Source organism: Apis cerana, linkage group LG11 (genome assembly GCF_029169275.1).
Source record: "Apis cerana isolate GH-2021 linkage group LG11, AcerK_1.0, whole genome shotgun sequence".
Taxonomy (NCBI): domain Eukaryota; kingdom Metazoa; phylum Arthropoda; class Insecta; order Hymenoptera; family Apidae; genus Apis; species Apis cerana.
Window position 1 is genome coordinate 1,005,858 of NC_083862.1, and position 17,927 is coordinate 1,023,784.

A 17,927-nucleotide genomic window follows, 5' to 3' on the forward strand; every position below is an offset into this window, starting at 1 on the left:
CGAATCACAATTTCATTGACTTTCCGACTCCGTGATTTAATCGGCGATCAATCGGTCGCGAGCGTGGCCGGGCAAGGAGGATCGAACCAATCAGACGAGCGGGAACGTTCCAACTCTTAATTGCTCGTAATTGCATTTTTTCTTTTTTTTTTTTTTCATCCGTTTCGATGCGGTGGATAGACACAAGCCTGGACAGATTTCATATTCGTATGTAACACACGTGAAGGGGGAGATAAAGAGAGGGAGAGAGAAAAAGAGAGGCGAGTGGACACATCGATTTTCAATTATGGTTTATATTCCGTGGTATCGTCGCATTGGCGAGAGGTATTATTTTGAATTAACGTGCCGCATTGCGACTTTAGACCCCGTGTATTCTCTCTGCGGATGTCTCATGATCGGAAGTTTAAACTGCCTTGTGTTATTGGGCCCGGGGAAATTTTAATTTTGTTTAACCGGGGGAGAGGGAATTCGTTTGGTGGAAAAGAAAAAAGAAAGAAAGAAAGGAAAGGAAGAATAGAGGATAATAGAAGTTACAGTTACCAAAGAGAAATCGGGAACAATTTAGAATTAATTCGATTCGAGGTTAATTAAAACTCGAATTCCGAATCTGTTTGAACGTATTTATTCAAAATTTAGAAGGGAATCAATCCTCGTGAAATATTAAACTCGATCGAGAGTTAAGTCAATTCGTCCCCTTTAATACGAAATAACCAAATAACCAAATAACCTGTACACGTGTCGCTCTTGAAATTTTTATTAGATAAAAATTACCAAATACAAGTCTCCTCGAATTATTAATCATACAATTCTCATAGTTCTTCCTTCTCGTTTTCATATTCGCACGATGATATCTTCCGTCGATAAAAATAACTGTAACATACACGCACGTATATACATGTATATATATATATATATATATACGCATAAAAATTTTCACGGTAATATTATTTCCAAAGATATCCCCCCCTTCCCCCTCCTCGTGAGGATAACGAGATATTCACGTAACATTTTCACGGTTGAACGACGGGGCGGATCGATTCCCGGGTGTGTATACCTGCGGAATACCTAAACAGATAGGAGAAGAGCGGCCAGCCATCGTTTCCACGCGCCGGCGAAACGAATTCACCTGGCTTGGCTCTCCGTTTTAAACCATCCCTCCAATCGTAAAAACCTGTTCCGTGTTTCCCTAACGTAACGAGAAAGGTTCTTATCGCGGCTGCCTATAAAGCGACGCGGTTCGTTACAGTATTTCGCGCGCAGCAACCTTTCTCTCTCTCTCTCTCCTCCCCTCCCCTCACTTTCCTGCCTCGCCAAAAAGAGCAATTTCTCGCGCCCTTTTGATTCTGCTGCTTTATGCTCTTTCTCTCCTTCTCTCTTTCTCTCTCTCTCTCTCTCTTATTCGAAACGGACCAACTACGATTTTCAGAACCGTATACACGTATGCGCGGATACAGTACAGTCTCGTCGGTAAGTAAGAGTCGGTTATCAGCGAAGTTTTTGTTTCGGGGAATACATTATTGGGATTGGAATTATATTATACGTATATTATACGTATGGTGGGATAGATCGGTTGTTGGGTGAAGATGAATTGGACGAATGCTTTGAGTTTTATTATCATTGTTGTTTGAAAAATAGAGTTTTTTTCGGAAGAAAAGTGGAGAAACCAGATGAAAATTATCAACAAAGAAATAAAAAATATCTTGTAGATTCTTCTGATTGCTGTTTTCGAATCGATGATTCATTATTTTTCGAGATGTACTTATGAACGAGAATGTACCCTACGCGCCGCTTCACCTGTTTCCAGTTTTTCCAAACATGGGTCAAAGGAGGAAACGCGCGTGCAAAGTTAAACAAATGGATGAAACGAGAGGTGGAAGGGGGAGGGGGGGGAGGAAATGCATTTTCCAGAATACTTGCAATTAACGAAATGTACATGGTGTTTTCTAAAAAAAAAAAAAAAGAAGGAAAATAAGATAAAATCATTCCTTTCGAAAGGAAACGTTCGATTAATTGTTCTTTCTTTTCTCTCTTCTTTAATATAAATAAAAAATAGTTTGGCTCAGGTCCGTGGGCACGCCACCGCCCAAAGGACTCACGGGTACCAGGGGCTTAAATGGAATAACCGTGTCCCCGATAACCGCAAGTCCCCCTTGCGGGAAAATTATTCTCATTAACGATGATGATGAAAGAAAAAATTAATATCGAACCAAAGGAATATATGAAATAAAATCGTTACAATAATTCATTTTTCCAGTGTATTTCGATCCGCTTGATTACCCTCCGAGAGTAAATTATTATTACAGTTAGTACCGTATAATTGCCAATAGAGGGCGTCTTGCTATAGAAGAGGAAAAAAAGAAAGGAATTTGCCACGGTAGCAAGTTCCTCGTGCCAAATTTCCTCAAGATTACATCGTTTCGCCTAAGATTAACACAGATTCCCCTCCCTCGAAAGATTAAAAACGGAAAAGCGAGAAACAAAAATTCCCTAATTTTCCATTCTTCCCTTAAACGGACCAAGAAATTCTCTCTCTCTCTCTCTTTCTCGAAACCATACCTATCTCTTTTCTCGTTTCCACGGAATATCTCGTTTCCCTTAATGAATAAATGAATCTCGATCAAGGGTAAAACTACCACTACTACACAAAAGATACAATTATACACTCCTCGACTCCTCGTTCTTCAACGAGATTCCCTTCAACAGTTTCAAACACGTATGAATAATTCATACGGGCCACGCTCGGTCCTCTCGATCATTCTCGCCGGTATCTCCAATTTTTTTTCCCCCCCTCTCTCTCTTATCGATCAATTGCATAATTGCACGAAAACGATCGTCGATCGCGACGGAAGGAATGTCGCGATCCTACAATTCGACTGGCAAGAGGAGATGTCTTGGAGAGAGAGAGAGAGAGAGAGAGAGAGATAGAACAACTCGGATCGATGCTCCACTTTCTTTGGAGAAATCTTTAGGATTTTTAGATGGCGCATCCCGACCACGAATCACTATTATTCTATTTTCGCGATGGAAATCCGCGAGTGGACGCTGTTTGCCATTCCCTACGTGCCCTTTACTCTGCCCGAGCTCGTTGTTTGGCTTGCGGCTTTGATTAAATTTATCCCCCCCACTTGGGCTTGGAATTTTCGTTTTTACCACAGACCGGTGTTGGCAACTGATTAGATCCGGGCCAAAAGGGAGGGGAGGGTGGAAGTTGACTCCATCAAAGGTCATCTCGTTCAAACATTGATATCAGATGTGCAAATAAGTCCTTTTCCTTTTTTTTTTTCTCCCAAATTCAAAATTTTATTAACGTAAATTATAAGATACAGGATTCTTCTTGATTTTTGTCGAGCGATTCCTCTGGCTTAGCTCGACGATCCTCCAAATTAAAATTTCCAAATTTAAATCTTTCGTAGATGCAGTTTTTTCTCTTTTAGAAATTTTCCTTTTTACAGGCTCTTGAAATATAGAAAAGAAAAAAATGAAAAGCCGCGATACCTTTATGAACTGGATGGGATTATCTTTCCCAGGATGTGGTAATCCTGTCATATTAGGAGAACTGCATCGGGCCTAACGCCAGAATGGTTGCGGCCAGTTACGCCAGCAGCTGGGTCGTGCGAGTCGATAACAGGGAGAAGCAGGAAATGTGGATCGATAGAGGCGAGAGCCCAACCTTCTCGAATCCGTGATAGGTGATAACTAGTGCAGTCCCCAATCGAGCGAAAAAATGTGCATCGAGCGATGGTTGATCAAGATCGATTCGAATATTGATCGATTTAATTTGAAATTTCGCCAAACTTAAATTTAAATTCCTAAAAAATCTTTGAATCGAAGGTTTTACCCTTCTACGATAAATTCCTTCTACGATTCAATATCTTAATTTAAATCTGGTTTAAAACCGGATTAATTTACTACGTAATTAAAACGCATAACGTTATCCAAATACAAACAGAGATTTCGACTATTCGAATAACCGGTTCGATCGAAGATGGAAAGTTAAATTCTTCACCAATCTCCCTAGACCGTGTTGCAAATCAATCTCGAACGGGGGAGATACAAGCGGGTACGCTTTCGGTTGTCGAGGTGTCGATGGCAAATATTTCATAATAACCGAGTTACGTGCTTTGGATTGGCCGGCGACCGTGTTACGCGTCAACGTTTTCCCAACTTTCTTTGATCTGTTGCGGCAGGGCGATTCCCCCGTCAAAGCGTGCATCGAAATGCAACGCATCCGGTATTATGCGCTCGCTCGCATAAGAGCGCCGATATCGAGGAATGGTTGCGTACATGCAAATGAGAGAATGTGTTGGTTACGTGAAACGGAACGCTTGGCGTTGTTTCGTGTCGCGTTGTTGCGTTGCGTAATCGGATATTTTATGCAACGTGTTAAAACACTCGCTCCCCAACGATTTTGATGTTAAATTTGCCGGGGCAAACGAGTTTTCGATCTTTTATTCTCTTCTTCTTCTTCTTCGATTTCGATTTTGGAGAGGAATGGATTCTCATTTTTTTTTCACGGCGTGGAGACGTTCGAAAGAAAAATTTTGTTGAAAGAAGACCGTATTTCCTAACGATAAGATAAATTTCTCTTTATGCAAAATTTATTAGATTGGCCGTAACAACGATCGATAAATAAATGGAGTCGTTATATCGTTTAATTCGCCAAATTTACGATATATACATCCCTTCCCCTCTCCTTGGCCCGGGAGTAATTTCGATTTATGACGCGCCGATAAAGCAGAGTGCGCTAATTAACCTTCGTAAATAGTTCGTAAGTACATTTTCGAAACAACACTTGGCAACCAACCTCCCTCGATTATATTCAAAATTTTACGAATCCGTGTCCGAATCCATTTGCAGAATTATGCACTTACGGTGGAATTATTTGATCACGCTTCTCGGACAAATACGAATATTCGACGAGGACTGTCGGTCGATCGCTTCGAGCGATTCTTTGCGCGAGCGGATAACAAGGAAATATTTATATTGAGAAACGCACGCTCGATCGATAATATTTACAACGATTACTTGCTACGTGATAACATCGTTAATAGGATTCCTTTTTTTCTTTTCTTGAAACCATAACCGAGTTGAGTTTATACGTGTAAAGATGCGACTTACATCTTATTTATTTACGCGTGAACGTCGATTCCGTTTTCCGAACCATGCGATATAACGAGCTTAGTGTAGTAGAACAAAGGCACGACCCATATCCACGTGACGTAGCTTAAATATATTCTTTTCTATCGAGTGTTCTTTTTGTTCACAACGATTAAAAATATCGACGACAGTGCTTTTAAAATATACCTTTTTTTCTCGATTTAAGAATTAATTATCCTACGATCCTACACGGTAAAAAAATATTCATATACACTATCGCATAGAATCGCGTAAAATATTTCTCCAAATATTAAATTCCTTCTTGGCAAATAATCCGTGCGATTATCGCGACCTCCTCTTCCTTTATTATTTCCAACTTTGCATAACGGATGACCAAATGACACGTTGCGAAAGGGCAAAGGCGAGGAACGATAGAGAGACGCAGACGAGGGTGGTCGAGATGGTTGAAAAGTTAGGTTCACGTGGAACGTAAATGACACACTTGCACGAGGTCTCTCTATTGTTCCCCGACATTTCGCTGTCTAGACACTTGTTACGATCGATGCCATTTACCGACAGTCCGTCCACCCTCCCCCTCCCCCTACCCATATTCGATATGTCTTTCTACGTTTACTCGTTTTAAAGAGCTCGAATTAATATAATTGCCTCGCTCGCGAGACAGAATTAATCTCCCTTCCAATTGTAACTTTTCCCTTTCGAATCGAAATTATTTATTTATTTATTCGTTTTCGTTTAATTATTAATTATACGTGATTTAAAAGGAGGGAACGTTTCTTCGTTAATTTAGAAAATTCGCGTAGACCGATCGAGATGGCGCGGCTAGTTGTGTGCATAGATGGATCGATCCAGAGGCGACACCTGTGACAAAAGCAACTTCGTTTCGGGCTATGGCACAAAGGATGCGTGTGAAAATTTAATCATGCATGCGTTCGCCTGTCGACACCTGGTATATACACTCGTTTAAAATTGAAGATCGAACACTTTGTCAAGCTGTATACGGATTGCGGCGGTAATTGAAAGTCGCGCAACGTGAAAGAATAATCAATTTCGCTGGGAATCGAAGTTTTTGTTATAAAAATATATGAAACGACCAGATTTACGAAGAATAATCGTTATTTTTTTCTTTTTCTAAACCATTATTATTGAAATAATTTGATATTAAGGATACAAGTGTTTGTGTTTGTATCACATTTGCGCGAATACCTTCTCGATCATTCGCAACACTCTAGTTTCGTTAATATCGACATCGTGATTGTCAGAAATTACCGAAATAATTCATCTCTGTTTAACCGGTCCAATTTACCGGTCCTCCATACATTTACATGGATTTTCGTATGCAAATGGGTTAATATAGCCCCGCGATCAAAATTGATTTATGAAAGTGCTCGGTTTCATAAGGTTCTGTTATAAACTGTCAAATTTAATAATCCTTTAATTTAATTTGAAAAAAAAGAAAAGAACGAGAGGGGGGACGGAAATTGGACAAAAATTAAAACTACCATTCCAACAAATTTCCCACTATCATTTATAAAATATATTCTAAAATTAGAACACATTAGAAACTCTAAAATTAAACAAACCTTCGAATGCACAAATATAAAATAATAATTCTTTCAATTAAACCTTAGAAAGAAATCTCACAGATAAGATCTGGAACGGAATGAGAATAAATCAAGAGAACAGCTCCCTTGAAGATTGAAAGCGGCCAACGATCGGGTTAACAGAGTCGTCTGTCTCGTGTACGCTCGTTTCCGTTCCGGAAGTTGCACTCGGTTCCACTCGGTAAAAGCAAACAACAGTAACCGAAGTTGATCGCCGGTGCAAGTGATGCACGCGCAATTTCGCGGCCTCGTAAAAATTTCATAAAATGGCGGAACGACACGCGCCCACGGTAATTGAAATTTTATTGCCATCCCTGTAAAAAGATCCTGGAAGGAATCTGGGCCTCGAAACTCGAATCGGGAGAAGCCGATTATTTCCGACTCGACGAGCGTGCTCTCTCTCTTTCTCTCTCTCTCTAACCTAAAGTGACCAAGAATATTTGAGGGAGAAATAAAGAAGGAGAATGAAAAAAATTTTTCGTTTTGTTTCTAAGTCGTTGTCTTTCAGAGTTTGAGAGAGCGAAAATGAAGAATGGAAAATTGGGTTATAAAGCGGGTTATCAATAAGAATGAGATTTTTTTCCTTGTTTCCTTTTAGTCACAGTTAGTCTTTTAATTTTTAGCACTTCACGTTATTGTCGAATATAGAATAATAATTTTTCACACTGTGAAAGTTGTATATTTCGAGATGTTGCATTTGCTTGTCGAATTGGAGTCAGGATGTTAAATAACAAAGATACTGTCGAATGATCATTCAGAATCTCTCTATCGATAAAATTTCCCCGAATTTAGAAATTAAGCCATGGCCAGGAGCTTAAAATGGATCTGGAAAGTCGTTCCAGAACGGTCGTTAAAAAAAAAATGTGCTTTTAGAAGTCGGAAATGGGCGAAAAAGCGGCGCGAGAGGCTGACCCCTTCTCCCTCTCTCCCTCCCCCGGCAGTTATTCTCACTGAAGTTTAATTGCAAAGTAATTGCGCGGGGATGAAGATTCATGGAGGTGGAATTTCACGAGTTTAAAACAACATCATTCTTAAAAAAAACTCTTCCATTCCTTTTCTTCTCGCTTGTGTGTATGGGTATTTTGCCAAGTTCGCTTTTCCAAGTTGCGCGATGACACTTGGTAAGGAGTGGCGATAAACGTCGCCATAACGTTTTCCAAACATTGCGAAATATCTTAAAAATACCATTTCATGCGCTGGGAATCTTTATGTAACGTGTTCTTAATCATTCTGGATAAAGGAAAAGATGTATGGAATGTTTATTAAAAAATTTAAAACCCTTTTGTAGAGTCGATTCTTCAAAACAAAATTTTATTAACTAGAAGCTGATTCATTAAATTCCAAACTTGATTGAAATAGAGACAATAGAGACAAAATATCAATTGGAAGCTTATTCATTAAGTTGCAAACTTTATTGAAACAGAGACAAAATATCAATTGGGAGTTGATTCATCAAGTTCCAAACTTGATTGAAATAGAGACAATAGAGACAAAATATCAATTGGAAGCTGATTTATCAAGTTACAAACTTGATTGAAACAGATAAAATATCAATTGGGAGCTGATTCATCAAGTTCCAAACTTGATTGGAACAGAGATAAAATATCAATTGGGAGCTGATTCATCAAGTTGATTGAAACTGAGCACAAGATAATAAAGACAAAATATCAATTGGAAGCTGATTTATCAAGTTCCAAACTTGATTGAAAAAGAGACAAAATTTATCAAGTTGCTATCAACTTGATTGATATAAGGACAATGGAGACAAAATATCAATTGGAAGCTTTATCAAATTGTAAAATAAATAATTGAAATAGAGCACTAGCGACTTCCAAAGATAGTGTCCCACATTTTTAGAAAAAGCCAAATCTGTATATCCATATAAAGAAATTTCAAAAAGAAGAAGAGGAGCAGGGAAAAATTCGGATCAGCTTGATTCACTGAGAAACCATCAGCACAAAAGAAACTTCTACCACGCTTTTACAATCGTCCAATCTGCCTTGTTGCATTAAAAGTCGAACGAGCGATGAAAAGTGAAACGTGTCCTTGGAGAAATTTTTGATTCTCCCTTCTTTTCGTCGGTTCCTTCCAGAGGTGAAAAGACATCGGTGCATCGTTACATTCGATTCTACAGCGCTTTCTCGTCACAAAGGAGTAATCGGTTGAAAGAAGCGCCCCCTTTTCTTCGTCTTTCGAACGAATTCGGTCTTCCAATTTGAAATCTCGCTCCGCTGCTCTCCTTTCGATCCCATTAATGCCTCGTCCAAACAGATATTTCTGTTAAAATGTTTGGAATTTAATTCTTCCCGTTAATTCAACGGGTATATTGTGAACACCATGCTCTTACATTTTGCGCAAGATAGACAGTGGTTCGTAACAGCCATGCTCGAGAATCTAGAAATAAAGAAATAAATGTTCGTGATATTTGTAGAAAATATATACGTGTAGCAACTCGAATGTGAATGAAAAAGAAAGGAAGAAACAAATAATTGTAGAAATATATATATGTGAACCCTCTATTGCATCAATTTTTACGAGTCGAAAGAAAATATACATGGTTGTTAGTCTATTTAAAAACGAATATAATCATGAAATAAGTAATAACAGCATTCTAACGAATGAATCTTTGTACGTATTTTCCATCCATCTCTGCAATTGGGAATGCAATAGAAGGTTAAGTACTTGGGTAGTTAACCGTTGCGTGGCGCTAGTGTCGTTTCAATTGCGAAACATAACCAACCGAGTGGAGGACGAAATATTTATTTTAAAATATCATACGTACAGTTTAATATTAGTTTTTATGAAAAAACAAAGATTGTTCTTCAATTTCTTTAATTCGATTAATAACATTTATGAAGAATCAAAAGTGTCATCCAACATTGATTTCGTTAACCTTCTTCGTAATTTTTAATAACAGAAATTGATCGATATGAACAGGATAAGAATATTTTTTTACGAGGAAAAAATTTGATAAAACATTCTCAAAATTTCGTTCGTGGGATGAGAAGCGTTTCGGTTAAGAACCACTGATCCAGGGGGATGAATACAGAACTCATTGCATTACGAAGAGAAGTTGCAAGGTAATACCTTCTTTCTGCGCAGAGAGGAACAGTTGATTGCATTTAGCCGACGAGAGATATTTTCAGAAGCGGTTACAAATATTTGCCACGCGACTCGTTTATGTGGCTGGAATAACGCGAGATGGATTTTTCTACCCTTTTCTTTTCCCTTTTCTCCAGCGTATCGAAGAGGCAATTTTTTTTTCCTTTATCTTAATTTCCTCTAAAAATTATTCAAACGCGATTCGCTTACTTGATTAATTATTTTGAAAAAAGAAAAAGGATTGCACTACCTTTTCGTCGTGATCGAGTTAATTTTTTGAATTTTCATTTAAATGCCTGAAGGTTAAGCAGGATTAAATTGTTTTCTGATATCTGAAGAATCTTCTTTGTGCGTGTAATTAACTCTCGTTCCAATTATTCGGCTCACGGAACTCGAGCGATGCATCCCGCGGCAATTTTCCCAGTTTTAAAAAAGTTCCTGGAAATAGGAAATATTTTTTATCGAGTCACGAATAATTGGATTAAATCATACTTCCACGTCCAATCAAAATCTTCGCAATGTAGGGAATACTCGATATGAAACGACTTTCGTTTCGAAACAGAGGTTCTCAACCCGATTAATTTACATTACTATTTTATGAATATTTGTGAATATTGTAAAAATATCTCAAGTTTTAAACGGAGGATTGATTCTTATTTTAAATATCTTTGCTCCAAACATAGGAACGAATAATAATTAAATATTACTGATATATATATATATACACCAATTAAATTAATAAAATTACAATTATTGTTCTTAGAGAAATTTCTTAGAATTAATTCTGGATCCCTTAATGGATAATCCGATGCAATTCATCAACATCGATTATTATAATACGTTTTATCATCGTGATAATATTGGGAAGCATAATATTGGAAATACACAATCGTCTGCCTTATTACCATATAATATCGCACGTGTTAATTTTTACTTCCATCTTCAATCCAACTGGCGATTCAAATAGAATTTGCATCGATTCTTTTTCCCATTCTTCTATTCTAAAAGAAAAATAGAATAGGAAGAAGGAAGAAAGGAAAGAAAGAGAGACACGTGTCTCTTCCCCTGGAATGTTTCCCAGACAAAGTCTACTAAATGTTTGACTCTTGAGAGAATTCGCCCTACTAGAAAATGCAGAATGGTATTTCCTCTTTCGAGATATATCCCCTCCAACCATTCTCCTCCGTATAAATCTTTACCAAACCCTTTCCCCTCACCACGTATGAATACGTGAGAGATTTCATTCAATGAAGTCTCAATGCCTGACAAAGATATCTCCATTTCTATCTTGTTTTTCTGTTTCAAACACATTTTCAAACTCGATAATAACACTTTCTCCATTTCTTCCATTTTTCTGATTCAAATTTAAAATTTCTTTAAATTATTCTTCACGTGTTTTATTATTTCTGCAAAAAAGAGAGAAAGAAACTAAATCCTTTTAATCTTTATCCAAATTATTTTAAGAAATTATTATAAGAAAATTGTCGCTTAAACTATAAACAAAATTAAGAAATACTTTTCTGTAAATATTAACCTTGTAATTTCTTTTTCTCAAGTTTACCAGTTGAAAAATTCCTCGATAAAAACAACGAATTTCCCTCCACTTCCATCAACGTGGTGTGCAGACATTTTTAATTAAACCAGGAAAGAAGCAACGGGAACAACGAAGCGTAACTCGAGAGACTTGTTAGAGCACGTCAGTCTCACCACACCTAACTCATCTGACATCTTCGTGAATCGCTATGCAGACGTCTCCCCTTGGCGATCCCCACGTCCGATATAAATGGATATGCACTATTAAACAAGGTGGCTAGTGAAGGACACTGATTGCCACCTTCTCCTTCTCCAGAAACCTTCTCCGTACTTCCGTCCGCTGAAACAAGAACGAACGTTTTACGTATTATTTCACGAACGTATAATATTACATCTGTTTCATTTTCATCGAGATGAACAACCTAGAGTTTGAATTTTAATTTGTTGGAGGCTACGAGTATACACGTATCAATTATATTGAAATTCTTACCTTCTTATAATTACTCTTATGTTGTATATATTATTGTATAAATATAATTGTTGTATTTCATTATTCTTATATTTGGAGAATATTTGTAAATTATGCGGATGGATTGTCCGTTTTAATGCATCGAATCTTTGACAGGGGCTAATGTGGACATTTGTGCTTTGAAACCCTTTGTGATTGGACGGAGATCTGCGGTTCCAATTACCATGAACAATGGTTATTAACTACGGTGGGACCGTCGATTATCCGAATTAATAGGCAGACAACACTTGTCCCCATAATCGGCTTTCCTTTAATCAGTCTCGAGAAACGGACGTTTATTACGTAAAATTAATCATTATTCAAGATATCGACAAATGGATATCGTTCTAAATTTATATGTCTTCTCTTATTTCCATTAATCATCCCGTTAATCAATGCTTGCCTCGAAATATTGCTAATATTTTGTACTTATTTTTGATTCCAGTAAATAAATATATATTCTAATATTATCGCACGTGTTTTTTAATTAAATTCGAGAGAATGAAATTTTTCACCATTTTCTTTTCAAATATTTTATACCATCGACGTATAATTCGTTTCGTTGGATAAAAGAATCGGTCGAGCGGTGAATTCATTAATCTCTTGCCTACCTTTTTACGCTATATTTAAATGAAAAAATAAATTAGACAAAGAGTGAGAATTCTGCACGAAGCGTGTCAACAATATCAGGGTAAACACGATATATCATAGTTTGATAAATTAAAATTCTCGTACGAAAATTTCTATCATATTATTTTCAACGTGTCAATGAAAAATCAAAAGAGTGAAATTTTCCTCAATGATGAAAAATAAAAATAACACCTCTGATTTTTTTCAAATTAAAATTAAAATTTTCTACTATTCTAAATTAACAAATTCTTGCATCATTACTTACAAAAAAAAAAGAAAATTCCAATCGACATCGGGCAAATATCAAAAATGACGAAAAGGTTAATTCTTTTCCAGAAACTGCTAAATTAAAGAGAAAAGAAAGAAAACTAACCTCACAATTCCAAACAGTCGAGCACGTTAATATATCGAAAACGATACCTAAACACACAAGGAATACGATCAATTACATGCACTTTCCGCTTCATGGATCTCGGGGCTCATCATCATCGATCCCATGAAACCCAATATCCGCGTAATAAAAAGCTGTAGCGCGGGTTTCCCACCTTTCCTGTGAAACGTAAACCGATCCCAACACCATTCGAGTCATGCTCGGCGGAACAAAGCCCGTGAATTTTTCATTTTTCCCCCTCCTTCTCCCTCCTCCTATCCCCTCCCTTTTTTCGACACCTTGACGAGAACGGTGCACGCATCTTCCTCCAATCCAGCGTTCGATTTCGACTCCGGTCGTCGAGGTTCCTCCCCCCTCCATTGTGCATTTTTACCGATATTTGGAGATAAAACTACGCCGCCAGCCTTTCGAATTTCTATGAATTGATTCTATAAAATGGTGGACGATAGGACGGATTGAAATTGTCCGTCGGAATACGAAAGGGATATGATGTTTGGATATTGCCACCATGTATTGGGAAATAATTTTCGAGGTGAAATTGATTCGTGTGAATCGTGTTTCATTAGGCGAGAGAGAGAGAGAGAAATTATCTGGTTTTTTTTCCGAGAATCGAGTGAAATTATACAGGAAGAATTGTAAGTGTGAATAATAAATGATGGAATGTATAATTAATTTTATAGAATTCGACTTTACGAATGATACATTTGATACATTTTTTTTTTATAATAAAAAAGGAGGAAAAAGGAGATTGAATTTAAACTGAAAATTATAGATGATGCAACTATAGGATCGAATATCCGCTGAAAAATATTTTATTTCCAGTTTAATTTTTAGAATATATATAAAAAAAAGAGAAAAAGTAACTAAATAAATTTCTATAAAAAAAATTGTACTCGATGTTATAAATAAATATTAATAATTATTATTCAATCTTTAACTTATGTAAATAAAAAAAGAAAAAGAAAATTGCAAAAAAAAACAATGTTTAAATTGACAATTTAAAAAAAATTGTGTGACTTGAAACATTATCGCGTTACAATAACAATAATTCGTGAATTAATAATTCAACTTGCGTATCGACTTATGTTCGAAATAAAGCTGAAGAAGATTCCAGAAGAAAATTATTGCTTCATTGGCCGGTTGAATTAAGTACATCTGTTTGTTGAAAGTATACAAAAATATAACGTTCCATTCTATTTTAACTTTGGAGCAATCGGGGAGAAGTTTGGCTATTTAAGAAGAGCGCAACAAGTGTGAAATATTTCAGACAAGCAGTCTGGGAATAAAACGAGCTTCTTTTTTGTTTCACGTACGTACAATTTTTACTGCGTTATATGTTGTATAAGCAACAGCGATACTTTTATTTACTCTAACACTTGATAATATTCTGATTTAATTTTGTATTTTATTAATTTTCATCCGTATTATTTTTCGTTAATATTATATTTTAATAATTATCTCTCCCTCCTTCTTACTTTACAAAATTAAATATTTTATTAATTTAATGGAAACATTTTTTCACCTTATTTTTAATTATGAATAATTACGTTGCATCTAATGGTACGTCATTACAACAATTAAAATTATCTTCATTTTCTTTCACGAAGAAGAATAATTCGTTAAATAAACGCACGGATACGTTTAAATTAAATCTATCCTGTATAATAATTATTCGAAATAAAAATCGAGTTGAGTAAAATATTATTCGACAAAATAATCGAAAATACGTCATTCGAACGTACGAACGAAAATCGGAATACGAGAATATTCGAAGAGATACAATAAAATATTCAAATAATATTCGAGGAATAAAGCAAATCCCTGTTTAAGCTTCATTTCTTCCATAAAAATTCGATTTTGCATAAACGTAATGACAGATCGCATTTTTAACCTAGCAAGATGCAGGAACACGATATCGTAACAATGAAACGACGCATCACGACGTACGTTAAAAGCGTACGACTGTATCACAGAGGATACGATCCTAAAAATTTACGACACGAGCGATTGTAAACCGATCGTTGCCAAGGATTATATATTGAAACAGTGTATCATCTTTCTTAACAGATCAATACCTTGCAATTAGAGCTATTTGATATTATCAAGTTAGACACAATTGGTTTTTGATACAAAATCACATTTAAAAAATAAACAAATGATTTATTAATCTTTAAGAGTGATTTCACATAAATGAAGTTGGCATTAATGCCAACGTTTGATAATAATATTCCCAAGTACCAACCTACCAAATTAAATTTACCAATACGATTCTCACAAAAACATTATTTCACGTATCCTCGCTTCCTCGATAGTTATTATTTGCAACTTTAAACGGGATACCAATATCGAATTACGAATCATCCTTGTTCTTTTTTCTAATTTCCCCTTTTCCATTTTTCTCAACCGTGAATAAAACTCGAACGAATAAAACGAATTTTCCAATCGAAAACACTTCTCAACCGCTTACGCGAGGTTATATCAGAAAAGCGAGAATCGATCCGCCGTAAGAACGATCGATATAGATGGCGCGCAGATGGCTCCGTCTCCGCGAAATTTCATTCGATGAATTTGCATCCGAACGGATGCTCCTCGCTAATTGCATCCATGGGATGCGTTCGAAAAAGAGGGGTAGCTCCTGGGTTTAAACCGTGCAAAGTTAAATCTGTTTGCGCTGGGACCTGGCCAATTCCGAGGCCAGTGAATGGACCATGTGTAAACGTAACCCTTTGTTTCCATCGATGTTTATGGACGTTGAAATTTTCAGCAAACGTTTCTATCCATTTTTCTCCCATTGCGAGCGAACGAGAGAAAGAGAGGGGGAGGAGGGAGAGAGAAAGAGAAAGAGAGAGAGAGTTTTACGGAAACATTTCTGTGAAGCGAGGTTAGAAGAGAAATAAAGAATGAAAGGAAGGAAAGAACAATGTCCTTTCTGTCGTTCGTTCAACCGTGCGCGTATGAAAAGGAAATGGAGAATGGTAAAAGAGCAGAGGTTATGCGCCCTCTATCGCTAATTTTTCGTATTTATCTTATCCATCCTTCCTTACGTCTTTGTGAATTTTCTTCCTTTATTTTCCTGTTTATTCTATCCCCTCCTTTTTTACGTCTGCGACATTTTTATTGTGCGTTTTAAATTTGAACAGATAAAGTAACAGATAAATTAATCTTCCAATACGTGATATATATATGAACATTATTTATCCAATTAATTATACCATATTTATTGATTATTAAAATTATTAAAATTCTTGCCTCTGAATATTTGACGACCTTCCATCAAAAAATCATTTCGACGTTCAAATGCACCCTTTACGATGAAAAAAATCAGTATTACCCTCCGTAAGACCATTTTGTTTGCCTGTAAAGCGATGAAGTATTTTTTAATACGCTTGAAACATCTGTGCACATCGTTCCTCTGTAGAATTTTGTATACACTTATATATATATATATATATAAGTGGTGACTTTATTGGGCAACATCCCTTTACAGTTTTCTACCCTCTCTAATTAAAAACTACGATACCGTGTGCTTTGTACGATTTCACTTTTACCTCTTCCACGTTCCATTCTTTCTACTTTCTTTTAATCTCGCGTGCACCTACTTCATGCCTTCCTAAACAAAGAAAATTTTTTATTTAAAAAAAAAACCGACCCTCTTATTCGTCGAAAATTTTTCTTCTCAAGATGAACTCTTTCAGCTCCATATTAATAAATATATATATACACACCGATAATTCCTAACCTTTCTTTGACCCTCGTGCCTCGAGCATCGATGCTTCAAAAATTTCAATTATCATAGCTAAAAAAAAAAAAAAATTCGAAAAAGAATTTCCTTCTCAAAACTTATACAATTATCACGATCTCCACAAATAAAAAATTTAAATAAGCACAGTGAAAAATGAAGCTTCCTTTTTTCTAGTTTCAGGATGAACGCTACGACTTACACGAGCAGCACGTTGGCTGGAATTATGGGGCTCGAGTCAGAGATAAGGATGGATAAGGCGGGGAGCGTGGACAGCGACCTCGATATTTCCCCGGTCACGCTGTCCTCCGCGTGGTCCAGGGTGGCGAGGCTCCTCTTGCTGGCGTCGATGGCCGTCGGCGGCAGCGTTGGCAACGTCTTCATGATCTCCGCCGTGGTCGTGGAGGATCAACTTAAGAAACGAGGTAACGGAACCGCCCCGCTTTTCCCCGGAATAATTATAATTAATCTTCTCCCAACAAAGTAAAATTTCTGTGAAAAAAAAGTTTCCATATAAAATATCACAATTTATTTCTTATCTACGGAAGAAACGAAATAATAACGAATCCTTTCGCGATACAGCTTGGAATCCTGGTTCTCATCGCAATAAACATTCCCTCTTCTCCTGGGCTGCGAGAAATTCGCGCGTATCGCGTATATCCCCTGGAAAATAGGGGGAAGGGGAGGGTTTCGACCGGAGAAGGAAACCGATCTTCCACGGAAGACAGTCATCCGACGCTCTTTTGTGAAATCCACCCTTTTTTTACCTCTCGTTGCGGAAAGATCCTTTCGCTTGCTCCCGTGTGTAAAATGACAAAAGCCTGCCACGATTGGATATGACGACGCCAAGGATAATAGAAGGAAGGAAGGAAGGAAGGAAACGCTCTTTGAGTCCCTCTATTTTTGTCTACCCGAGGTAGCAGATATATATATCTCTCTCTCCTTGTATTTATTCAACCGAGGAGGAAGGGGGTGGCCATTACGATAACAGATATCGAGAATTTTCTTGAAATTTTTGTTCGAAACGTTTGTTAGAAATACAGGGAGAGGCATTGTACGTGTGTCGAGCATCGAATGATTAAAGAGAAAGGCGTTTTTAGTGGAAGAATCATGAACGAATAACTATTTTTGATTTTCGTCTCATTTTTTCTTAAAGTATCGTAGTGGAGGATGGATTATCGCGTTTCACGTTATATTACATTAATAAAATGTCGGAAAGACAGGAAATTATAGTGATAATCACGAAATAATCACGAGTACATTAAGTTCCAGTAGTTAATGGTCTCGTGGCGCTAGTGTCGCGTC

The 17,927-nt window shown here is 36.8% G+C and overlaps 1 protein-coding gene and 1 long non-coding RNA gene across 24 annotated transcripts in view; one reads left to right on the plus strand and one right to left on the minus strand.

The window, feature by feature from the left end:
• Positions 1-17,927, plus strand: part of LOC107998497 (RYamide receptor-like) — a 102,175-nt gene that overhangs the window by 75,421 nt on the left and 8,827 nt on the right. For 14 of the 15 annotated variants that reach the window (XM_062081221.1, XM_062081220.1, XM_017057808.3 and 11 more), the window contains one exon: positions 16,800-17,047. In XM_062081221.1, coding sequence (XP_061937205.1) covers positions 16,807-17,047 — 241 coding nt within the window. In that variant the 5' untranslated portion in view covers positions 16,800-16,806. Of the gene's footprint in view, positions 1-14,073; positions 14,193-16,799; positions 17,048-17,927 lie in introns of those variants that run through there. The other variant, XM_062081232.1, reaches the window with a different exon arrangement.
• The window catches only part of LOC107998504 (uncharacterized), a 130,660-nt gene that overhangs the window by 50,483 nt on the left and 62,250 nt on the right, over positions 1-17,927 (minus strand). For 4 of the 9 annotated variants that reach the window (XR_009831730.1, XR_009831727.1, XR_009831731.1 and 1 more), the window contains one exon: positions 11,356-11,694. The exons of 3 other annotated variants lie outside the window; for them this stretch is intronic. This is a non-coding gene — a long non-coding RNA (uncharacterized LOC107998504). Of the gene's footprint in view, positions 1-11,355; positions 11,695-11,844; positions 12,483-12,865; positions 16,239-16,431; positions 16,494-16,608; positions 16,680-16,824; positions 17,115-17,927 lie in introns of all 9 variants that reach the window. 2 more of the 9 variants (XR_009831724.1, XR_009831725.1) reach the window with 2 other exon arrangements.